At 43.0% G+C, this 18,697-nt stretch overlaps 6 protein-coding genes across 6 annotated transcripts; 2 read left to right on the top strand and 4 right to left on the bottom strand.

The window, feature by feature from the left end:
- Positions 1–744: 744 nt before the first annotated feature.
- BDB00DRAFT_8535 (WD repeat domain 82-like protein) lies at positions 745–3,224 on the top strand. Its single transcript, XM_053125636.1, has 9 exons — positions 745–1,000; positions 1,093–1,353; positions 1,433–1,530; positions 1,631–1,697; positions 1,762–1,861; positions 1,947–2,063; positions 2,152–2,398; positions 2,489–2,661; positions 2,851–3,224. The coding sequence occupies exons 2-9, from the start codon at positions 1,187–1,189 to the stop codon at positions 2,890–2,892; spliced, it is 1,011 nt and encodes a 336-aa protein (XP_052985864.1). The 5' UTR covers positions 745–1,000; positions 1,093–1,186; the 3' UTR covers positions 2,893–3,224.
- BDB00DRAFT_752851 (glycine cleavage H-protein) lies at positions 2,947–3,723 on the bottom strand (the record flags this gene model as incomplete). Its single annotated transcript, XM_053118650.1, has 4 exons — positions 2,947–3,062; positions 3,225–3,356; positions 3,485–3,546; positions 3,614–3,723. The coding sequence occupies 4 exons, from the start codon at positions 3,721–3,723 to the stop codon at positions 2,947–2,949; spliced, it is 420 nt and encodes a 139-aa protein (XP_052985865.1).
- A 4,088-nt stretch (positions 3,724–7,811) lies between these two features.
- BDB00DRAFT_753199 (Hydantoinase B/oxoprolinase-domain-containing protein) lies at positions 7,812–13,249 on the top strand (the record flags this gene model as incomplete). Its single annotated transcript, XM_053118678.1, has 16 exons — positions 7,812–8,049; positions 8,175–8,282; positions 8,363–8,447; positions 8,536–8,645; positions 8,740–8,832; positions 8,947–9,315; positions 9,419–9,573; positions 9,673–9,707; positions 9,819–10,138; positions 10,232–11,245; positions 11,397–11,492; positions 11,579–11,604; positions 11,706–11,853; positions 11,956–12,605; positions 12,701–12,785; positions 12,864–13,249. The coding sequence occupies 16 exons, from the start codon at positions 7,812–7,814 to the stop codon at positions 13,247–13,249; spliced, it is 3,918 nt and encodes a 1,305-aa protein (XP_052985866.1).
- A 360-nt stretch (positions 13,250–13,609) lies between these two features.
- Positions 13,610–14,240, bottom strand: BDB00DRAFT_753221 (uncharacterized protein; the record flags this gene model as incomplete). The annotated part of the gene is made up of 2 exons (XM_053118682.1): positions 13,610–14,089; positions 14,178–14,240. 2 exons carry the CDS (start codon positions 14,238–14,240, stop codon positions 13,610–13,612), a joined length of 543 nt encoding a protein of 180 aa, XP_052985867.1.
- A 470-nt stretch (positions 14,241–14,710) lies between these two features.
- Positions 14,711–17,077, bottom strand: BDB00DRAFT_794663 (uncharacterized protein). The gene is made up of 7 exons (XM_053121328.1): positions 16,739–17,077; positions 16,511–16,641; positions 16,248–16,439; positions 15,893–16,121; positions 15,513–15,778; positions 15,313–15,400; positions 14,711–15,216 (listed from the first exon to the last, which is right to left on the bottom strand). The coding sequence occupies exons 1-7, from the start codon at positions 16,872–16,874 to the stop codon at positions 15,125–15,127; spliced, it is 1,134 nt and encodes a 377-aa protein (XP_052985868.1). The 5' UTR covers positions 16,875–17,077; the 3' UTR covers positions 14,711–15,124.
- Positions 17,078–17,228: 151 nt separating this feature from the next.
- On the bottom strand, positions 17,229–17,984 carry BDB00DRAFT_924278 (uncharacterized protein). The gene is made up of 2 exons (XM_053128763.1): positions 17,530–17,984; positions 17,229–17,458 (listed from the first exon to the last, which is right to left on the bottom strand). The coding sequence occupies exons 1-2, from the start codon at positions 17,890–17,892 to the stop codon at positions 17,384–17,386; spliced, it is 438 nt and encodes a 145-aa protein (XP_052985869.1). The 5' UTR covers positions 17,893–17,984; the 3' UTR covers positions 17,229–17,383.
- Positions 17,985–18,697: the final 713 nt, after the last annotated feature.

An 18,697-nucleotide genomic window follows, 5' to 3' on the forward strand; every position in this document is an offset into this window, starting at 1 on the left:
ATATTTTGTGGAAGAACGGAGATTGCGAGACAATGTTCTTATGGACCTCGAACCGCATGCTGAATGGATGGGTAGGATGAATAACGTCGAGTGACAAATCAGCAAATGCTGAATCGTCAAATATGGTTGCCATGTGGCGTTCCAGGCGTGGGCGTGATTGGGCACGTTGCATGGTGTTGTGAAGAAAAAGAGAAGGGTTAAAGACAATTGCCTTCAAAAATTACCTTTTACTCACCCTTCACAGTATCACACTCAGTTTTTTTATTTTGGCGTTGCTCTTGGCCTTGGTATTACTACACCTATATGACAAGTTACGTTCATCGATACTTCGTTTGTGAACTCATGCTCCTTCGGCTTTAACCGTCCTCGATTTTCATATGTTGCACATTATGCAAATCGTGTTTTACTGACTCGGTAGGGATATGTCCATACATATGTTGGGGAATGTTTTTCTAGTACCTTATCATCACCGTAGCATACAAACGTATGTAGGTATCCTGATACGTAGAGGAAAATAGAGATATTGATAAAAAAAAGAGTTTGTATGTCGCATTCTCGGAATAGATGCAATGAGTTGTAAGTCGCTGCAAAAACCACATACTCCAAGTACTTTTTAGTACAAGGCAATGACAAAGATACTAGTATGAGCAGCGCGGAAGAGCAGTGACAAACGTTTGTGTATAAACTAGCATAGAAATGATTCCCTCGTACTAGCAAAGGTCTATCTCAAATAGACGACTCTACTACAGTTTTTGTTGCAGCAGTACTAGACAAAGCATACTTTTTCTGCTTCTGCTTCGGTCGAAGCTTGCTGACTTTATGCACATCCTTCCATCTACAACTAAAATCCACTGCTATATAGATAATACAAATGGTATAAGAACACTGTATACAAGTCGCCTCCAAATTGCTACCGTTAAATATAGTGATACGGGTCTGTTACGGTAGCATCAGTGAAAAGCTATGTTTGACATCGCGTACCGATGATGCTACTAATCAGGTATGTCTTGAAATGTTTCATACGCTTCTTTTTGATACATCAGCCAGTCAGTTTATGCAAAATATAAACACTTTAAATGTCTGTGTTTTTAGAGCGAGCTGATCCATATGAATTATCGAAGGTTTTGTCCCTCAATTTTTTAATGCCCCGTCGACACGAACTTTTCTCCTCTGCTATTGTTTCAACATGGAAATTCCCATATCAACAACGCTATTAAAAGATTTCAAAGCAACCAAAACATTCAAAGATAATCAGAAACCCATTACATCGATATGTTTTAATGACACGGGCGATCTATGTGTTACCTCAGCACAAGACGAGAGCTTAAATGTATATGATTGCAAGGATGGCGAGTAAGTCTTTTCTAAGGGCATCTAGTCAACCCGCCAGGTAAAAAGAGAAGTCTAACAAAAAGTTGGTGGATGCAATCAGAAAGCGATCGACTCTTTTTAGTAAAAAGTATGGCGTTAATTTGGCAAGATTTACACACGCAAGCAGCAATGTTGTATATGCTTCCACTAAAGAAGATGGTAAGTTAGTAATAACATGGTATGAAGCCTAGCTCTCTTTCTGTGAGTAAGAACAAGAACACTGACGCGTCTTTTTTTGCCTCTGTGATGGGATATGTAGATACGCTACGTTACCTGTCTCTACATGATAATAAGTATATCCGCTACTTTCGAGGCCATAAACAAAGGTACCGTGGTCGAGTACGACGAATAGACACTTTACGCGTTATTAACTCTTGCTCTGTGATTAAGGGTGGTGTCGTTAGAAATGTCACCTTTAGACGATAGTTTATTGTCAGCATCTTTGGATAATACTGTACGATTGTGGGATTTGCGATCGTCGGCTTGTCAGGTACATCAGAGAGTAACTGGATAGTATAGTTAGCGGATTAGTAGTGTAAAAGAAGGACACATTGCTAATAAAACATTATTTTCAGGGAGTTGTCACCACGACTGGTCGTCCCACCGCTGCATTTGATCCTGCTGGCCTAGTATTTGCAGTGGGCACTAACTCAGGAACTGTCAAAGTATACGACTTACGAAATTACGAATCTGTAAGAGAAAGCCTCCTTTTAAATTTGAGGTAGGGACTAAATAGATATATGATGTACTTAAAATCCTTTATTTTTTGTTTGCTTGTAGGGTCCTTTTGCAACATGGAATTTACGCGACGACTACTACTACCCAGATGGCATCCCAGATTGGACAGGGCTTAAATTCTCAAATACTGGAAAGAGCATATTGATAAGCACGGTTGGACAGACCAATTATCTCATTGATGCGTTTGAGGGCCATGTAAAGCAGCGGTTAAGTGGTCATTCGCGTCTTTTGGAGACCTCATATGGAGAAGAAGCGGGCTTCGCTCCAGACGGTCGATTTGTGTTTGCAGGTAAAAAGCGGTAGTGAGGAAGAATATATACATCACAAATCAAATCCAAATTTCGTTTTTATTTAACTCATTCAACTGTACTATAAATAGGTGGACGAGATGGAGATCTTCATATATGGGATTTAGAAAATCCTGCGAATGTGGCAGGTCCTATCCACGACAATCGGCCTATGTGTACGTTAACAACGCCGCATGCCGGAAATATTCGAGCGGTCGGATTCAATCCACAGTATATGATGATGGTTACTGCTTCGGATGATCTTGTAAGTAAGAGAACTTGTTCTTATAGTCATGTCTTCCTTTTACGCACGAAAACGATTCTTTGTTCCCCGGACATCATAAAGTTACAAGATGCGCCGGTTTATCAGGATCGGAGATATACACAACGTACACATGTATACACTACATATTCAAAGGGTCGAAAAAGATTGCTCAAACTTTGATTCTTCTAGGCTTTCTGGGAACCTAAATCCGCGTTGGATTTGGCTCGATAGAAACCGAAACAGCATACAGCATGCTCCCGTTACCAGTTGTTTTTATTTTTTATCTTATTGATTTTCGGGCTCACAAGGATGCTCTGCTTCGATAAAAGCAGCATACTCGACATCGTCCATTAGCTGCTCCACTTCGTCATGGTTTGACAGCTTGATTTGGACAAACCACCCTATTGATATGTACATTTAATACTAAATTTCTTTCCCCCTTACACATCTTCCGCACTCATTCATTAAAGGAATCACATACACATCATAGCAACACACACGAGCATATATACTCTCACTTATCCTCACACCTAATACAGTTGTTTCTTTTCCCAGAAATATACCTTCATCTTCGGGGCTCTTGTTGATCAACGCGGGGTAATCCGTAAGCTCTTCGTTGGCATTGATGATTTCTCCCGAGACGGGCGTGTAAATGTCGCTAGCAGCCTTGACAGATTCAATGGCACCAATTTGATCTGTATTATTAAGTTCAAAATTAACAAGATATGTGGTATATTAGTACGAATGCTTATCATCCTGTGTTGCATCGCCCGCGGGGAGTAACGGGGAAGCAGGACTAATTCTATGTAGAAGGTATACTAACCGCCCTTCTTGACCACGTCGCCAATGATGGGTGTTTCGACAAAAACGACATCACCAAGCGATCTATAATTGTTGTTTATTGTTTTATTTACGAGTGGTACGAATACTGTAGAGATACGAAGAAGCTTACTTTTGAGCATAGTCGGTTATTCCAAGAGTACCAAGGCCATTACCGTCAACTGTCAGCCATTCATGCTCCTTGGTGTACACCGTTCTTGCTATTAGATGGAAAAGGGACATCCGCAATCAGCCATACTACTGCGAAAAAGATTAAGGACTTTCCTATCATAGCATACTCATGAGCGATTGACAAGTGCTAAATCGGAAATGGTGGATAACCCCAACTCTGATAATGCGAGTCGTCATCCTGCTAATAGGAGTTGCACATTGCCGTTGACGGCTGCAGGTGGAAGCAACTTGGCGAAACGCACTTTTGAGAAGAAGCATTCTCAAAGGAAAAAAAAATAACAAGAAAGGATTGAACACGCAACAATTTTTATTACGAATTACAGCATCTTCTATCTATCTATCTATCTATATTATTAAAATCTTTAAAAGTTAGCTGAAAAATCCAAAAAAGGAACCTCGGTTCATCCATGTAAATTCACAGACAAGCAAATACTTACGCATAGCATTCCCCAAATTCATGGGGGACCTCGGCCGCACTTTCGACCCGTGGGCACGGGGAATTTAAAATTAAAAGCAGGACTTACGCCCGGAGGCTGCCTGAGTAAAAAAAACAGCCGTTCGCGTGAAACGATGCAAAATCCGAAGATGGGTCGAGACAGAGGCTACTAGGAACTGTGAAAGAAAGCAAAGGGGGAGGGGAGGGGAGGGGGATAAACTATATTAAGAACGCAATAGACGCTTTTAATGACTTCCTGGGTCAGAGCAAGGGGAAGGAGGGGAGGGGGGTATAAAATATATAAAGAACGCAAAGAAGAAGATGAGGCTTTTAACGACTTCCTCAGGTCCAAGTCAAAGCAAAAAGCACACGCCACCGTCCAGATGGATGGATAGATCTTGACCACAGCCGATGGACTACTTGACAGGTCGGCTTCCAGGAGCGGGATGGCAGTAGAGCATCAATCTTGACCAGCGTGGATGTGTCTGTGCACTATCACCATTCTGAGAAACAAAAGAGACGAACAGATAATGGGAAATTATTAAAAAACACACACACGCACACAAAAAATTCTATCGCGCTATACTTACCCATACTTCTACGATGAGACACAGGAGAACCGAACACCCGGCCAGTGTAGAGCAGAGAATCACAGCCAAGACAAAAACACTTCTTCTAGCTGGAGAAAAAGATCATTAGAGGGTTTCACACACTGTGCTATCTTTATTTTTTGACACGGCATGCCCATCCTCCTCCATCCCAAGCTGGATTTAGCTATAATTACATTTGTTTTGTCGTTTTACATCAAAGTTATAGACAGAGAGAGATGGGGTCTAAGCCAATCCAAGTCCAAACAGATCACCGCAGAGCCATCCTCTAATAGAAAAAAGAAAACATCTATGAGCAGCTGCATACACTTTTTGACATGTCACGGCACACATCTTCCTGGTTCTTCAAACACGCAAAGACAAACACAAGCACAAAATCCTTTCCAGCTATACTTACTATCATGACATCCTTGACTTGGAGGAAGAGAGCCTTGAGTTCAAAAAGGAAAATTTTTTGAGAGACTGCCATACTGCACACGTCATGGTCAGGAACCCTTTCCCGTCACGCTGCTGCGCACACTGCACACCTTTGACACGTCAATTCCGAGCACCCAGGCCATCCTACTCATCTACCAATGTTCGAATCCCCTTTCTTACTATCTGTTACTTGTCCGCCGGATAAGATTAACCCAACCAGCATAAAGCGAAACCTGAAGTAGAAAGAAAAGAAGAATGACCATAAGCAGACTGTTCCAAAAATGCAGCTACTTTTGAAACGTCATGGCATCAGCACCCCCAACAGACACTCGACTTCTCTCCAGCCCATGCTCACACTTCATTCCCTACCGTACTTACAGTTGTTGCGTGTGCTTAAGGGTGGGGTGCAAAAACAAAACGAACCAACCATTTCAAAAAGTCAGAATCCTACAGTAGTAGCAGAGAAGAAAGGAGGATAAAATTAGCAGCTGTATGCTGTACACACACTTCTTTAGACACGTTGAAGTTCAGATCTTCTTTCGTATATCACATCCACGCGCAAAACCTCAAAGTACACTTCACATTTTCCATATTGTACTTACACTTGCATTTGTGCTTTGAGAGCCAACGTGAGGGGGAGATGGACCAGGTTAAGACGAGAAGCAGGTTTGTGTCAAAAAAGAAAGAAAGTGAGATAACGGAACTTGGTATACTCACAAGCGGTTGCATACACTCCTCTCACTCACAATTAAAACCATTCACTCTTCGATCCTTTAATCCGTTCCAATGATACTCGCGTTGAATAGCTTTGGTTTAGAAAAGTTGATGAGGAGGCAGAAGAGCCCCATGATTGCTGCGGCCGCACGGTTACATAGTAGTAATGAACACGGCATTTGAGCCAGTTCAATCTATCCAATCAGATTGCTCTCTCACGTTTATGACGCGCCGAAATGTGTGGCTCCTCCAGATCAGAAAATTTGTTCTACATGAATGTATGACTATGTGAGTAGACGGGTATCGCATCGAGGAAAGACTCAAGGGGATAACCTTCATTAACACGAGATGAAGCTCATTTCACGTCCTTCATCATATGAATAGTGTCATCGCTTTAAACACGCTGGACACCAGTATCAATACAAGTATCAACGTATACGTACAAGCGTATCCAAATCTCATGAGACATGACGATCCCGCGCTTGCCGATGTTCCATTTGGTGGAAAAATTATGGTCCTTGGTGTTGACTTTTGCCAGGTACTCAACATTGTATCCTCTCTTCTACTTTGCATGTTTTTTACTATTAAGCGGTAGTACTCACAGTAAAGTATATGGTAATAGGTCCTTCCAGTGATACCAAATGCGTCGCGCTCGCAGATCGTACAGCAGTGCTTAAATCGCTCATCGAAGCCATTTACGGCAGCCTTGACGCACCACACGTGGATCGCGATTACCTCATCAGTCGCTCCATTCTAACTCCAAAAAATGTCGACGTTTCAGCGATCAACGATCTGATACTCGACCATTTCCCAGGCACCATCCACGTATTCCCGAGCGCAGATACTGTGGATGATCCAGAGAATCAAATCACATACCCACCAGAGCTGCTCAATTCCATGAATCCATCCGACCTCCCACCACACTTGCTAAAACTCAAAGTCGGTTGCCCAATTATGCTTTTGAGAAACTTGCACACCCAAAGTGGTCTCTGCAACGGGACACGGTTGATTGTACGCTCTTTTCAAAGATATGTATTTGAAGCTGAAATAGCCACTGGACCTCATGCCGGCAACATTGTCTTGATCCCTCGCATAACACTCACACATTCACCACCACGCTCTCCCATTCTCTTCAAACGCACCCAATTCGCTGTTCGCCTGGCATTCACTATGACCCCCAATAAGGCACAGGATCAAACTTTTAACACTGTCGGCCTCTACTTGCCTGAACCTCCGTTCACGCATGGTCTACTTTATGTAGCCATGTCACGCGTCAGCACCCCTTCATCCATCAGGAACATGTTAGATCCCGAGAACTCGAGTATCGCGGGTCAGCAAGGTCAAAACATCCGAGATGTTGTTTTCCATGAAGTTCTTCTCTAATTCTTTTTATCGCCTATTTTTCATTTGTTACCACCACCTATTCTCTTTTTATCAGTATTACTACACCATCTTTTTCCACACTTCTATTCGCTTTGCATTTGAACTGGAGATAGTAAGTATCCAACTTTGACGACTTCCTATGATAGAATACTTCTCACTGCACAATAATTTTGCTTTTGTTTTTGAAAACAGACAATAAGTATCTAATTCCAAGGTATTGATCCAACCTCGCTCGACAGTGGGGTTTGGAGGTCAAGGGGGGAACCCCCTTGCGACGCGTTTCCGTTGAATGACACGGAGCGTAGCGGAGGGGCTCATTCATTCGAGCGAAGCGAGGAAGGACCGCTAGTATTTGTTTATCTGTCAATGCAAGATGCTCTACATCGTAGTTGACGCATGAAACGCGTATACGCGTCAACGTTTTCCCAGCTTCTTGCTTCTCTCGCCCGTTAGCTCTGTTATTAAAATTAGGTTTATGCTCCTGTTGTGCTAATACAAAACTCGAGATATCTCATTGCTTTTTGATTCCTCTTTTTATTTTTGATTCCCTGTACCAATATACTCTATACAATACCGAATAAATGTCCTCACAGCAGCAAAAACTTACCATCTGCATTGACCGTGGTGGCACCTTTACTGACTGTATTGGCTTCTATGGCAAGCCCGGTGCTCCAGGGACACGCGAGTTTGTCGTGAAACTCTTGTCTGAAGATCCGGCGAATTACAAAGACGCTCCCACTGAAGGCATTCGTCGCATTGTTGAGTTAGCAACAAGTCAAAAGCTCGAACGCAACCAGCCAGTTCCTACCGATGCCATTGGTAAATTAATACTGTCAGAATATTGAGTCAATCGGGTTGCACGTCGTCAAACAAGGCTTCTTTTTTTGCTGATCTAACCAAAATGCATACATTATCTGTGTCGACTCGTGGGTAAAACTTTATAGATAGCGTTCGCATGGGTACCACCGTAGCAACCAACGCGCTGTTGGAACGTAAAGGAGAACGGTGTGCTCTAGTTATTACAAAGGGCTTCAAAGATTTGTTATCTATTGGTAAAAACAGCAGTTTTTCTATAAAGCATGTGGAAAGATGGAATGGAAGTAAAGGATATTGACAATTTAAATGAATATAGGAAACCAATCGCGACCGAGAATCTTCGATCTGGCTATTACTAAGCCGGATGTTCTTCAACAAAGTGTTATTGAAATCGATGAGCGGTAAATTTCCATTAGTTGGACTTGGATTTATGCATACGTGTGTGCTCACAACAAGTACTCAACTTGGTTCGATAACTTACATCACTAGTGTTGTCTTGCTCAACTCGGCTGCAGCGATTGACCGCGTCGATCATAAGGATGTTTCAGGTGCTAAGGAAGGTATCTCTGGAGAATGGATTACAGTTCAAAAGAAGCCAGGTAAGTTTTATTTTTTCTCCAAGAACGTGGATGAGATTGTTGGAGGGAGTAAGACGTCGTGTCGCTAATTCACACTATCTGTATGTATATGAAGATTTGGAAATTGTAAAACAACAGCTACAAAAGGTCTATGACGATGGTGTCCGCAGTATTGCCATCTGTCTGATGCATTCTTATACTTTTCCCGGTAAAAAACGAAGAAATTGGGGACAGTACATGGCAGATAAACCAAACATTTTTGAGGATGTGCGTGCATGCAAAAGAACCTTATTAAGTAAAATCATCGCAATTTTTTGTATAGATCATGAAAGCATGATTGGCGACATTGCCAAGTCGATCGGATTTACCCATATTTCGTTATCCCATAGTGTCATGCCTATGGTCAAGATTGTTCCTCGCGGCACCTCTGCCACGGCTGATGCTTACTTGACGCCTTGTATCCAAAATTATATTGAGGGATTTACTAGCGGCTTCGATGATGGATTCGAAAAGGGAACGACCAAATTGCAATTCATGCAAAGCGATGGCGGATTGGTTCCTGTGAGCAATTTTTCGGGTTTTAGAGCTATTCTCTCAGGCCCGGCTGGTGGTGTGGTTGGATATAGTGCAACATCGTACGACGAAGGGGAAGATCCTGTCATTGGGTTTGATATGGGGGGCACAAGTACAGGTCAGGAACATTTGTTTTTCTTTTTTTTCTGCGTGATATGCTATATTGATGCTCTTCCCCAATTGTGAGTGTTGTGATTGACTAACTTGAAAACCATGAATAGATGTATCACGTTATGGTGGTATGTTTGAACATGTGTTTGAGACAACAACAGCCGGCATTACAATCCAAGCACCCCAATTGGACATCAATACAGTTGCAGCTGGAGGTGGCTCAATGCTGTTTTTCAAAAATGGAATGTTCGTCGTCGGGCCAGAGGTAATAACAACCTGGCAGCGAGGGAGGAGAGAAGGGAACTTTGTTAATGTGCAGAAAGTAAAACTGTAGAGTTACTTATCGCCTCTACATATATTCTAGAGTGCTGGTGCTCATCCAGGTCCTGCTTGCTACAGGTATAAAGAAAGAGAAGACAAGGGATATGTAGCTGCTATCATATAGTGCTTTTTTTCGTTTTGAGGACATATTGAAGTGGTGATCTTGTGCTCATCCTACAAACACTATAGAAAGGGGGGCCCATTAGCAGTTTCAGATGCAAACTTGTATCTCGGTCGCTTGCTTCCGGATTACTTCCCGAAAATCTTTGGTCCTACCGAAGATCAACCGTTGGATGTGGATATTGTCCGTGAAAAGTTTGCCAAGTTGGCCGAAGAAATCAATGCCGCAAACCCAAGTGATCCAAAGAGCGTCGACGAAGTTGTCTATGGTTTCATCAAAGTGGCCAACGAAACGATGTGTCGACCTATTCGCTCGTTGACTGAAGCCAAGGGCCATAACACAAGTCATCACACATTGGCCGTATTTGGTGGAGCTGGTGGTCAGCATGGTACGAATAATGATAAGGGGGAAAAGGAGCGCAAAGAGGACGGTTTTGGACATATCGGCTAACTAAAATGGCTATTACTAACACCAATACTAGCCTGTGGTATTGCTCGTAACCTGGGTATCAGCAAAATTATCTTATACCGCCACAGCTCGATCCTGTCCGCCTTTGGTCTCGCTCTAGCAGATGTGGTTCACGAAGTCCAGGAACCTTCTGCTGAGATTCTCTCCGCTGAGAGTATCCCCGGACTGCAACAACGAGTCGACGCGCTGGTTAAAAGCTGTACCGACGAATTGGCCGCAAAACAAGGTTTTGCTGTTTCCGATATCAGCACTGAAGTATATCTCAATTTGCGCTACGAGGGTACCGACTGTGCCCTAATGACACTCAAGCCTGCTGGTTCTTGGGATTTTGAGGGCTCGTTTGTCCAGTTGTATAAGCAAGAATTTGGCTTCTCACTTAGCGACCGTGGTATCGTTGTGGATGATATCCGTGTGCGCGGTATCGGCCATACTATGAGCACCAACAAACGGTTAACGCCTGAAGATGAACTCAAGTCGCTGGCTATTGAGGACGTTGACGAAGATCGTGAATGTGAGAGCACAACCTCTGTGTACTTTGAATCCGGCCGTGAAGACAAGGTTCCCGTGTACCTGTTGCACAAGCTTGCCCCAGGGACTCGAGTCAATGGTCCAGCTACCATTATCGATGCGACGGCAACGGTGGTGGTCGAACCCGCATGTACGGCCGTTGTTACCTCACAGCACATTACGATCACTGTTGGCAAGGGTGAAAAGAAAAAGATTACCACAGAAATGGAGCCTATCCAGCTATCCATCTTTTCGCATCGATTCATGAGCATTGCAGAGCAAATGGGTCGTAGTTTGCAAAAGACTGCTATCAGCACAAATATCAAGGAACGTCTCGACTTCTCATGTGCTCTGTTTAGCTCAGAGGGAGGTTTGGTTGCCAATGCTCCACATCTGCCCGTACATCTTGGCGCACTAAGTCATGCAGTGACTTATCAAATGAATTACTATAAGGACGATCTAAAAGAAGGAGATGTGATCATGACGAACCACCCCAGCGCGGGCGGTTCCCATTTGCCTGGTATGTGCTTTTTTTTGTGCTTTTGTCTGTCCTTGGCTCTGTACGTTCTCTCTGCCTGTCTTCAGAGAAAACAAACAATGGCATCACAAGTATACAGCTAGTGCAACACCAACAGAAACTCATTCTCAGTATGAAAAATATCCTGTCTTAGATATTACCATCATCACACCCGTCTTTGATAAAAGCAAAATTGTATTTTTCGTCGCCTCCCGTGCTCATCATGCGGATATTGGCGGATTAACAGCAGGTGACCTTCATTTAGGAAGAGAGATGCGAATTAATATAAAGTTTAACATTGACATCACTGTTAACCACTCGTTTTTCCTATTTTAGGTTCGATGCCACCGTTCTCAAAGGAGGTTAGTTTAGAGAAGGACAGGTGTATGGGCTTTGCTGTCTATAATTTATTATTATTACTATTTTCCTTTTTTTTGAAACGTATGACACCCCGTGCATATAGCTTTATCAGGAAGGTGCTGCGATCAAATCATTCAAAGTTGTCAGCAATGGGCATTTTGATGTGGATGGTTTGAAACGGTACATGTATGACATTCCAGGATCTTACCCCGGATGTTCCGGAACCCGGTTGCTACGCGATAATATATCAGGTGTGTGTGCGCAAAAGAAATAGTGGAAAAAGAGAAACAACTCCATCATCATCGACATCATCAGAACAAACGAACTCTGATGTCCTTTTTTGTTCATTATAGATATCAAGGCGCAGATTGCAGCCAACCAAAAGGGTATAAACCTCGTCACATCGCTTATTGAGGAATACTCACTTGAGGTCGTGCAAGCTTATATGCGTCATATCCGCGCCAATGCTGAGGGAGCCGTTCGCGCATTACTCAAGGAAGTTGTGGCGAAACACAAAGGAGAAGCGCTCACTGCAGTGGACTACATGGACGACGGCACGCCGATCTGTCTCAAGATCAGCATTGACGAAAAGACGGGCAATGCTGTATTTGACTTTGATGGTACCGGTCCCGAGGTCTATGGAAACACCAATACACCCGAAAGTGTTTGTTACAGTGCGATCATCTATTGTGTCCGCTGCTTGGTTGCGCAAGACATACCGCTCAACTCGGGTTGTCTGGATCCAATTGACATTCGTATCCCGCCAAATTCGATCTTGAGCCCATCCGAAACGAGCGCTGTCGTTGGGGGCAACGTATTGACGAGTCAGCGAATCGTCGATGTCGTATTGAAGGCATTCAACGCTTGTGCTGCTAGTCAAGGCGACTGCAACAATCTGACTTTTGGCAAGAGTGACAAGGATCATGGCTGGGGCTATTATGAGACTATTGCAGGTGGTCACGGTGCTGGACCTACTTGGATCGGTCAAGATGGTGTGCACACAGTAAGTAGAAATCTTAATTCTTAGCAAAGCTAGCTCTGCTTTTCGACTCCTTAAGAAAAAAAAAAAGAATCTTTGTGCTCAACTTTGTTTCTTAGCATATGACCAACACGCGCATCACGGATCCTGAAATATTCGAGCGACGGTACCCAGTCCTTTTACGCGAGTTTTCTCTGCGTTCAGGTAGGACATCTTGTTATTATACCAAATAGCAACAACAGCTCTTTGTAGCTGCTACTAACTAGCTGAATTAATTATTAGACTCTGGCGGAAAAGGATATCATCGTGGTGGTGATGGTGTGATCCGTGATATTGAATTCTTAGAAGCGGGTATTGAAGTCTCCATCTTGTCCGAGCGCCGTGTGTTTAGACCTTATGGTTTGCATGGTGGTGAGGATGCTAAGCCGGGTTTGAACTTGTGGGTCCGACATGTTGGTGACAAGATACTGACGCTCAATTTGTCGGGAAAGAACACTGCATTGTTTGGTAAAGGTGATCGCATCATTATCCAAACACCTGGTGGCGGAGGTTATGGTGCACCAGGCGATACTAGCCCTTGTTCTCAAAACGTCATTCATCAAAAGCCTGTGGTGGTCAAGGCGAGTGGAAGCTTAGGCGCTTATAGAGAAATGCAGGAGAGCACGTGAATGAAATGATGTTAGAAGAGTGTGTCAGCTGACAACGGTTATTATATATAATAATTTTCCCTCCTTTCAATCAAAGCAAATCATTTTTCCAGGACAGACATGCATTACCATGCATGGATAATGGAAAAACGTCAAACCATGTTTTTTTGCTAATACTAGTGCTTGTTCCTGCCTTATTATCCTTGACAGATTTCTCTTTTTATTATTATAGTAAATATTTTGCGAGGGGAGTGGTGGAGGTTAGACTTTAGTAGGTGAGATGTGGGATGACGCTATATACAATAAACGAAGAACAACAGCAAAAAAAGTAAAAAGAGATAATGGTATACACATAGAAAAGATGAATAACGATAACAAAAATTAAGAAATATGTTCCATAATCCTGTATGGATTGCCCGGGTTCACGGTAACGTTTTCGACTTCGAGTAGAACGGTATTACTATAACTACTAGTATCGCTATTGCTGATTTCATCGTCGTCGTTTTTAGATAAAGAAGTTGATGGCGAGGACGAGGTGCGGATGATTACTTCGACAAATAGTGGAAACTGCTGAAAAAACTCTTCCATATCTTGTGTGATCAGTGGCTGACCATCCTCGAGTTGATGGTAGGTATAGACGTGACCAGTACGGATCTTAACAAAGACTTTGGCGAGGCCCAGTAACCGGTTATTGTTTTTCAGCTGTGCCAAGATGTCGTGTGCGATGTAATCGATGCCATCTTCCAGAATGGGTAGCGGGTCGTCTGGTTGTTTGTTGTAGACTTTGTGCTCGAGCCACTCTTCAAAGAACCTTGAAACCTGTGCTGCTGCTTTAGTGTTGGTATTGCCCAGTGTAGGGAGCTGCAATATTTACAGAAAACAGAAATTAGCTTGAAACGAAGAAGCAATGAGTACTTTTAAAGGTGTGCCCTCTTAAAGCAAGACTTACTGATATGAAGCGATTACCGCCATCCATGAAATAAGTGTTCTGGTAACATGCCAAGTCTTCCATAGCGGAGAGTTCTTCTTCGAAAAAGTCAATGTTGTCGGCTGTTGTGGCATCATCGTCTTCTTCAGAGTCATGGTAGGATATGCTCATTATCGAATGGTTGCTGGTATGGGGACTCGTGGTTTTGCCTTCATGGATGGTGACAGGCTCTATCATTATTACAGAGTATACGTTGCGCAGTGTCGGGAGAAAGAGAGGAAGAGAGATGAGAAGGTTAAAAGTGGGCAAGAAGAGATTAACAGAAAAGAGAGAGAATCGATGGCCCTCTTTTTTCCCGCATTTTATTTACCTAAAGCGGTGGTTGTCGTGTGCGAGTTGACTAGCATTAAGCAAAGACGAAAGGGTGCGCAAATTTAAGATTCAAGTAAAGCCGAAGAAGTTCTGTGTGTGCACAAATAAGTTCCAGCAGTTTTTTTATATTTTTTGTGAGGAGGGTATCTTGTGGGACTGAGTTACTTGTCTCTCTTTTTGTTTCTCGCAGCTTCTTCTTGTGCTGTCGTCGTTTGTCTCTGCCCCATTCACCCACCCACCCACGCCCTGCCCTATAATCAGCTACTATCGGCGATTTACTTTTTTATCTTGCATCAAAGACGAATTGGGTTCGACGCAAACGCTTTATCGATCCGAAAGATTAGTTTTCAAGACACATGATATTACCCTGGATGTGGTGCTTATTACTCCTTCACTCCCTCCTTCTATTATCTCTGCAGGATGCCTGTCATTCCCACGATGTTACTATTTCCTTTTTCTTTACACAACGCCCTGTCTTCTCCACTCTTCCATTCCTATCCCCCATCCCCCATCCCCCCCCAACAACAACAACAACAACACATCTTTCTCTTTGTCTACTTTATCGATTGTCACGCGGTTGACAATAATCTCCATGTTTATTTCTTTTTTCGACCGCCACCTCCAACAGTAAATAACAGCACACATCCAATCACCAGAATCGATCCGCAGCCCTTGTATGCCGTAAAGCCTATTGTCAATATTATAGTCAGTTGTCCAATACAACTCCTCGAGGTTCTGCACTGTTTACAAGATATACATTAGAGATTTATAAAAAAACACTCACACTGAGCTGCATCAATGCTGCAATACCAAGCGTGACTAATACCATATACCAAGATTGCTCGAAGACCTTGCAATATACCTGTTGCGACCTTTTGTGTGCATGTGTGTGAGAGTGAGAGTGATGAGTGATGAGTCCTGTGTTCCATTCCTCCTGCTCTTTTTGCCACAGCACAGAAAAAAAAAGAAAAAAAGTTTTCTCACATTGCCCGTTCTGTCAATCAGCTCGTAATAGTTGTAAGAATGGATAGTGTTGGACAAGGCCACAAGGGCGTACATTCCCCACACTGACGAAATGCTCACGCTCGGTTGTATCTGAATGAGGGTATCGAAACGCGGCAGAGTATAGGCAGCAATCCAAACCAAAGCCAAAACAGTGGCGTAGATGCCTGTGGTGAAACACACACGGGCTGGTAGGGGGGATGGTATTTGCTTTGATAAGATATGGTCCGAGTACACATACATGCATGCTAGAAGTCAATAACAATAATAAGAATAACGGTGGTAATGATGATTAGCTGTTTCAGGATATATTTACAAAATACAGAGTAGGTAATAGAGTCGCAATACTGTAATTAACTTACAGTAGCCGAAAGTCCCGACCATCGTCAACAGTGTGCCTGTCGTCAAGCTCATAGCACCGCTTGACGAATTTTTGTCAGGCGTCTCGAAACTTCCAAGCGAGCTGAGCGCTAATCCTGCGCTGGTTCCAAAAATGGCGAACCATTGAAGCTTTGATAAAGTTCGTCCCATGAGAAAGTAGGTTAGAATGGCGCACCAGATCACCACGCTGGAATAGATGACCTGATACATCTACAGTAATCGCATCATCACCATATTATACATGTTTATAGCAGCTAGCATTAGTTAGTCATTTGGCACTCATGCAATTCCGTTATTGTTATCTGTCGTCCTAGACGCCTAATCTGGTCTGCTTACCCCTGAGCCAATGGCTGCAAACCCCATAGTGACCGAGAAATTGGCCATTACATCTAATAAGGCCAGCTTCATGACGGACTTGTGCGGAATCGGTCCGTCTGATATTTTTGACGCTTTCATTGTCGTCTCAGTTGGGCTCGCAGGCTTTTCTTCGTCTTCATCCAAAACATCCATACTGATTCGATTTGCTACCTATTGAGTAAAGATGAACAACATGTAAGAATAATTGACGTAGACAGACATAAAAGGCAGGGATGTCTTACGTCGTCTGCATCATCGGTTGTTGCTACGCTGGTATATTGCTGCTTTTGCCGGGATAGAATGATAGGGATGATTAATCCCACCAATACCATGCCTGTGTATTGTGCCAGTTGTGTTAAATAACTGTCACCCGCTATATTCAACAAAGTTCAAGATGGGAACGCCATTAGCTATTAAAAGATCTTTGACAGTTCACGATGAAAAAAAAAAAAAGAAAAGAAAATACTTGCTGGCAGCACCGGAATAGAATAAAAACTGGGTTCCAAGTGTTGTCGATAACCCGGTAAGAAGAAATGAGATTTGGTGAGTGATTGTAACAACCATGTCAGGATGCAGCCATGATGATGATGAAGTTGCTGCTGCCATTGCCAACAACTGCAGAGGGGTGAGTGTACTGGCTTTCTGGTTGGTTGGGTGGTCAAAGAAGTAGCTTTTTTAGTTTGATTTCTTTCTCTGCTTTCCTGACTCTCCGAACAACCAACCACGTTGCTATTATCGTTAATTGCTGATAATTAGAATGTATACTGTGTATCTTTTTATAATATCCTCTGTTTATGTTAACTTGGCCAATACTGGAGCACGCACAACCTGCATGAATGACAATGTCTCTTTGTCTCCTTGCAATTACTACTACTTTATATTATTATGCGACTATATTACATCATAAAGACAAGGCTGACAAACCAATACTCTTCATTCTTGCCCTGCCACGCATACATCCTCATTTGAATGCTGTCAAGCAGCTGTTTTTATTACTATGCGACTATGTACAAAGTAGTTCTTTTGTTGAAGAGGGAAAGTATAAGGGGATGCATGATGAGCCGTTGATGGCGGTATAGTTTATATACAGTGTGAGAGTGCGTGACGTGAATTTATCATCCACGAAGTGTCGAAATCATGATATCCAAGACGTCGATCGTTGCTGCTTCATGAGCATTTTGAGCAACGTCCTAACAACGGTTCATTTTAACACTCTAAAAATAGCCTCCTTCTACATATACCCGGTGTTTAATTGCCTTACCTGGATAAGTGTTTCCTGACGAGAAGACGACGCCAGAGCAAGAAACTCATACGTGGATATCACCGTCCAGTACATTTCGTTACTGAGATATATGTTTTTTATAAGTCTGCTATTGAGCTGGTGTTCGGCGTCGAGTAGTTCTGGTAATTCCGGAACGCGTGCATTATCACATTGTGTTTCGGCTGCTTGTCGATGTTCATCGCACTCTTGATCCGAAAGTGCAAGTAATTCAGTTTCAATGTACATGCACCACTGAGTACACCGTTCAATAAAAAACGGTTTCCAAGTGGCAACACGTGGTGTCATAGCTTCTTCTAGGATTTGTGAGTATGTGGCGATGGCTGTAACTAGATTTTCATTCATAAGCTGCAGAACAAGAAAAGCGGCGGTGTCTTCTTTTCAGCACGTAAAATTTTATACGAAGCTAAATTACATAACGAGATATACAACGATTGCTCCACAGAGACTTATAGAAGTAATAGTTTGGGATCATCCTCCAAAATATTCTACAGCTTTTGGGAGGACGTGTGGGCAGTCAAATAATCAGCACGTTCTTGAGAGACGAACTTGCACGGTCTGTTGAGATGTGTATAGCATGGTCAGCAATAGTCGGCAACCTGCGAAGAACCAGCTGTTCCACACCATTAGATTTTCACCAGTTCTATGATCGTGTCTCTGTTAAATTCCTTGATACCCTCGAGTTCAACGATCTTTAAGCGAGGAAGCGATCGCAATTTACGAACGAATATTGCAATCTCATCAGACGACACGGGACAGTCGATAAGTCTAATTGTGATCCATAGCACCGTAATAATGATAATTGCGAATAGGTTTAGTATCGCCTCAATGACATCACAACACTTTGCGAGTGCAATAGTTCGCAATCCGTCTTTGCTTTTTCGCGCAGTTCATATAAATACGGCCAACAGCATGGTTGTTCTGTCCGTAGACAATGTTTAGATACAGTACATCAACCGCCTTCTCCTGTTTGCCTTGCATAAAGTGCTACAGCTGCCCTGTAACAAGATAACCTTCTCCAATTGCTAGTCGGTTCTCTATCATTTTTCATGCGTCTGAAACGGCATCCCAAACTTGTCTTAATTTCCAAGCGCTTGTGCCCGTGCGAGAAGCAAAAGTTTTCGAACATACTTCTTATAGTGGATTTTGC

Source organism: Zychaea mexicana, assembly GCF_025766255.1.
Source record: "Zychaea mexicana strain RSA 1403 chromosome Unknown BDB00scaffold_1, whole genome shotgun sequence".
Classification (NCBI taxonomy): domain Eukaryota; kingdom Fungi; phylum Mucoromycota; class Mucoromycetes; order Mucorales; family Lichtheimiaceae; genus Zychaea; species Zychaea mexicana.

Excerpts from the sequence above, each read along its gene's own strand:
- BDB00DRAFT_794663 (XM_053121328.1), bottom strand. The coding sequence starts at position 16,874 with ATGGCAGCAGCAACTTCATCATCATCATGGCTGCATCCTGACATGGTT. Across the intron at positions 16,642-16,738 it reads ATTCTATTCCGGTGCTGCCA|CGGGTGACAGTTATTTAACA; the intron begins GCAAGTATTTTC and ends TGTTGAATATAG. Across the intron at positions 15,779-15,892 it reads GGTCGGGACTTTCGGCTACT|CATGCATGTATGTGTACTCG; the intron begins GTAAGTTAATTA and ends ATTGACTTCTAG.
- BDB00DRAFT_924278 (XM_053128763.1), bottom strand. The coding sequence starts at position 17,892 with ATGAATGAAAATCTAGTTACAGCCATCGCCACATACTCACAAATCCTA. Across the intron at positions 17,459-17,529 it reads GTCAGGAAACACTTATCCAG|GACGTTGCTCAAAATGCTCA; the intron begins GTAAGGCAATTA and ends AACCGTTGTTAG.
- BDB00DRAFT_8535 (XM_053125636.1), top strand. The coding sequence starts at position 1,187 with ATGGAAATTCCCATATCAACAACGCTATTAAAAGATTTCAAAGCAACC. Across the intron at positions 1,354-1,432 it reads TATGATTGCAAGGATGGCGA|AAAGCGATCGACTCTTTTTA; the intron begins GTAAGTCTTTTC and ends GGATGCAATCAG. Across the intron at positions 2,064-2,151 it reads ACTTACGAAATTACGAATCT|GGTCCTTTTGCAACATGGAA; the intron begins GTAAGAGAAAGC and ends GTTTGCTTGTAG.